Source organism: Pterocles gutturalis, unplaced genomic scaffold, assembly GCF_000699245.1.
Source record: "Pterocles gutturalis isolate BGI_N339 unplaced genomic scaffold, ASM69924v1 scaffold18411, whole genome shotgun sequence".
In the NCBI taxonomy this organism is placed as follows: domain Eukaryota; kingdom Metazoa; phylum Chordata; class Aves; order Pterocliformes; family Pteroclidae; genus Pterocles; species Pterocles gutturalis.
The window spans coordinates 804-4,983 of NW_010098240.1; the positions used below are offsets into that span (position 1 = coordinate 804).

At 59.4% G+C, this 4,180-nt stretch overlaps 1 protein-coding gene across 1 annotated transcript in view; it reads right to left on the reverse strand.

The window, feature by feature from the left end:
• Positions 1–807: 807 nt before the first annotated feature.
• PQLC2 (PQ loop repeat containing 2) overlaps positions 808–4,180 on the reverse strand; it is a 3,807-nt gene continuing 434 nt past the window's right edge. The window contains exons 2-7 of the mRNA XM_010072379.1: positions 3,758–3,887; positions 3,273–3,360; positions 2,089–2,243; positions 1,783–1,872; positions 1,211–1,396; positions 808–906 (exon numbers count right to left, since the gene is read on the reverse strand). Coding sequence (XP_010070681.1) covers positions 808–906; positions 1,211–1,396; positions 1,783–1,872; positions 2,089–2,243; positions 3,273–3,360; positions 3,758–3,887 — 748 coding nt within the window. The remainder of the gene's footprint in view (positions 907–1,210; positions 1,397–1,782; positions 1,873–2,088; positions 2,244–3,272; positions 3,361–3,757; positions 3,888–4,180) is intronic.

Sequence of the window (4,180 nt, forward strand, 5' to 3'; positions counted from 1 at the left end):
CCAAACCGCTTCCAGCCCTCCTGCGGTCCAGGAGCCACTGTGCTGGTGGGCAGGGCCCCGAGAGGGGGATAAACTCATCAGTGTTGGGGACAAATTCATCAGGTTGGGGACAAATTCATCCAGGAGAGAGGGCAGGACCCTCTGGCTGCGTAACAGCCTCCGACACCAGCCAGAAAGGGACGGAGCCGCTTTCCCGAGAAACCCACACAGTTGAAACCTAGGCGAGGCAAAGAACAAGAAGTCAGAGATTCCTTCAGGAGACAGGAGCTGCCAGAAGTGGGAAAATAAAACCAAAGGAGGCACGTGGGGCAAGGATTTTTTTATAGAGGCGTGAGCAGCACTCATGAAAACAGGCACGTGTGGACCGAAACGCTTTGGTGACGCTGCTCCGTCCAAGCCAGCCGCTGCCAGACCTTCCAGAAGGAGCTCGGTGGTGGGGACGTGAGACCCAGAGAGGTCAGGGGTGTTTGGGACAGCTGGGCCGTCCCTGTCCCCTCCCCGCAGCCCCGTGGGCTCTTCCCACGTTTCCAAAACCGGGGAAGCTCCAGGTCACCCTTGAGACAGCGGGTGGAGCAGAAGCGACCGAGCTCAGAGCAGCAAAAAGGCACCTTTTGAGGTAGGAAATAATTCCCTGGTTATCCCAACAGCATCTTTGGTATCAAAGAGGCACAAGGTCCGTCAGCAGCATCCTCCCCACTGGCTCAGGTCCTCCCGAGAGCCCCTGGGATGGAGGGGCCGGTTTGCCCGGCTTGGGGCCAGCTTTGTCCTCGGCATCCTCCGGTTCTCCCTCCAGGGCAGGTCCCTTCGTCAGCTCTCCAAGCCGTCACCCTGCTCGCCGAGGAGAGCATCCCGCTCTTCACGGGTACCGGGCTTTCCTCGCCGATAAGCAAGGAACTGGAAGGAGATCTGAGAAGAGGTTCAGGATCATCACGCAAACAAGGGTGGTCCCATGCCTGGAGGGGTTCAAGGCCAGGCTGGATGAGGCTTTGGGCAACCTGGGCTAGTGGGAGGTGTCCCTGCCCATGGCAGGGGGTGGCACTGGGTGGGCTTTAAGGTCCCTTCCAGCCCAAACCATCCTGGGATTCTGTGATCTATGATCAACCCACCTGCTCCTGCGCAACCCCGCCAGCCCCAAGCCAGGATCGCTCCCTGCAAAGCCATGTGGGCAGGATGTGATCCCTGAGGGAAGCGTTGGGAGAGGGAAGGATACAACCACGTCGAGGGCCAGGACGCCCAGGCTGCCCACCAGCCAGGGGAGGTGGTGCAGGACGTAGTCGCCTTCGCCTTGCCCGGGCTCCGGGTTCTTCAGGAGGACGCTGAGCCCGTAGAGCGAGTTCCCCAGCATCACCAGGGCGAAGAGGGAGTAGGAGACGCCGGCGGTGGATTTCCTCTTGTACTGGAAGAAGAGGGGCCAGAGAGGGGAGCTGGGGTGCAGCTCTCTGAAATCTCCCTAGGAAGCAAGATTAATCACCCTCCGCCAAAAAAAAGAGAAGCAAAAAGGTGGCGAGTCGATGCCAAGAGCCTTTTAGTTCCTCTTTTGCTCGTAAATAAAGACAAAATTAAAACCCCAACCTCAAAATACCGGTAGGCTACAGGGAGGGGAGAAAAATGAATCAAGTTTCAGAGCAGAATACACAAAAATAGTCCCTAATGAGAAGATCAGAGCCATGGATCTGGGACCTCTGAGCAAAGAGGAGAGAGACGACCCCACCACCCCTCTTCAATCTGCCACCCCAGGGCCCCGGGGGGTCCCCAAGCCCGGGCTCCCGGCGCGGCACTCACGTTGGTGTGGATCTGGGGGAGGCGGGAGCACAGGTACAGCACGGAGGAGACGGAGCCGAAAAAGCCGATGATCTCACTCCTGGTGAAGGGCTGCAAGGCACAAGGGGGGCCACGAGCAGCCCCCGGGTGTTCAGAGACACGCTCACCACCCACGCCACGACCCCGTGCGAGGTGGCAGCGGGGCCAAACCCAGCCTTCGGTCTCCCCATCCAGCCCTCGCCCCGCTCAGCGGGATCAGGACGTGCCCACCCCACCGGACGCTTCGTTTTCTCTCCCCTTGTCGCCCGGATTTAGGAACTGTCTCACCTTGGCCCCAGGCTCATCCCGGCGGGGGGACAGCAGAGATCTCCCTCGGAACGTCGCCGGGTCCTGTCCCCCGCCAGCGCCTCTGCCCAGCACCGAGACGGCCGACACCGTCCCCAGGGCAAGGAAGACAAAAGCAGCGTTGATGGGGGTGGTGACTGCGGGGAATTGAGCGGAGGTGGGTGAGGAGGGGTCCCCACAGCCTTGGTGGGTGCCAGGAGCCCCTCCCCGGGTAAGAGACCTTCAGACTCTCCCTTATCTCTGCGGCGGCACCGCCAGCACGGGCAAGGGCTGCCGCGGGATTTTATCTCGCAGCGATATGGGCAATACGTGAGCTATCGGGGAGGAAACTGCTCCTATCTCAGCAGACTGAGAGCACTCAGGTCTCTGGCTGTAGAGATTCTTAAAAATCTTTTTAAGAGACTGACTCAAGCCTTACAAATCATCCTCCCTGGCTGGAAGCTTTTCACCGTCTTAACTCCCGACAGCGCAGGTTAAATCCCGGCCGGAGCAGCCCTGCTGCCACCGCAAGCCTTGGGTTGTATTCTGTGAATGAGCTCTGCAGCGTTGAGATAACCACGGAGTCGATGGGCCTCTGTCAGGTGGTTTAATAAAGTCAAACGGCTTTAATAAGTTAAATAATTTTCAGGCTGCCAGGGGATGCCCATTTGTAGCTCATAGCAAGCTGCTAGGCTAAAAACCAGATTTTTTTTCTTGTTGTTTAAGCCTTGCAAGACCTGCAGAGCCCTGTCCAGGTGCCCTTCTTACTCCAGGGAAGAAGTTCTCTGTAATGTCAAGGCTGCCAGGATGTGCAAGAGGAGCATCGACCCTGGAATAGCCAGAAAACTTCTCCCCTTCCCCTAAAGCGCTGGCCTGAGGGTCAAGAGATCTGTCTGGGGGGTGTAAGTCATTTCTTTCTGTACTTATGCAAGACACTGCGCCTGGCAGTTCGCAGGGGTTTGCAGGAGCCCCAGGCACGGCCGGTAGCTATTCGCTGAGGCTTTCGGAGGTGCTCAGGTCATGCAAGAAAAAAACCCAGCAAGCAGTAAGAGGCGTCTGATATCTGCGTCAGGGCGTCTGCAAAGCACCTGTGCCGCGATGCATCTCCTCCAGGGATCGCTTCCCCTCCCTGCACGATGTGCCAAGGGCAGCGCGCAGCCCCACCGCCCTCGGAACCCCCAACTCACATCCTCCGCCCCCGTTCTTCACTTTGTAGTAGCAGTAGAGAGAGAGCATCACCAGGTCTGCCAGCACGTAGTAAACGGCCGTGTAAACCTGCGGGGAGAAGGAGGGGTCGGTCCTACCTCCAGAAAGGCTTGAGCCAGCATCCCGGGCAGAGCATCGCAGACTAGAGGGAGAAGGGAGCATCCCGGAGCCATTGGGGTCTCTGGTTCTTGGTGCTGGAGTAAGCAGCACCCATCCCATCCCCATCCCATCCCCATTCCCATCTCCATCCCTGTTCCCTTCCCCATCCCATCCCCATTCTCATCCCCATCCTCATTCCATCCCCATCCCCATTCTCATCCTCATCCTCATCCCAATCCCATCCCCATCCTCATCCCAGTCCCATCCCCATCCTCATCCTCATTCTCATCCCATCCCCATCCCATCCCTCCTCCCTGGACCCTGGGGTGTTCGGGAGCTGTCCCATCCCCGGCGGGCCGGTCGGTACCTGCAGGGGCAACTGGTCAGCCAGGAAGGAGCCGATGAGGTTGAGGAGGTCTCCACCCAGCCATCCCAGCAGGAAATAGATGGAGAGCGCGCGGTCCATGATGCCCGTTTTGCAGGCTTGGTAGAACTGCCTGCGGAGAGCGAGCGGGGCAGAGACACAAACCGTCACCCCCGGGGAGAAACCCTGCGACCCACGGGGTGCTCGCACCGACCCGCTGGGCTCGAGCCCTCGTGATCCGTCCCTCGTGCGGGGACAGGAGCAGCGGGGAGAAGCACCCGTTGCAGAACCGTCTCCTCTGGTTACGAAATAACGTGACGAGCCACCGCGACCGAGCGTGACCCCGCCGCGTCCCCCTCTGCCACGGCTGTCCCCAGCCTTTCCAAGAAGCTCCTGGAAGCATTCCTTCCGCACGTACGACCTGCG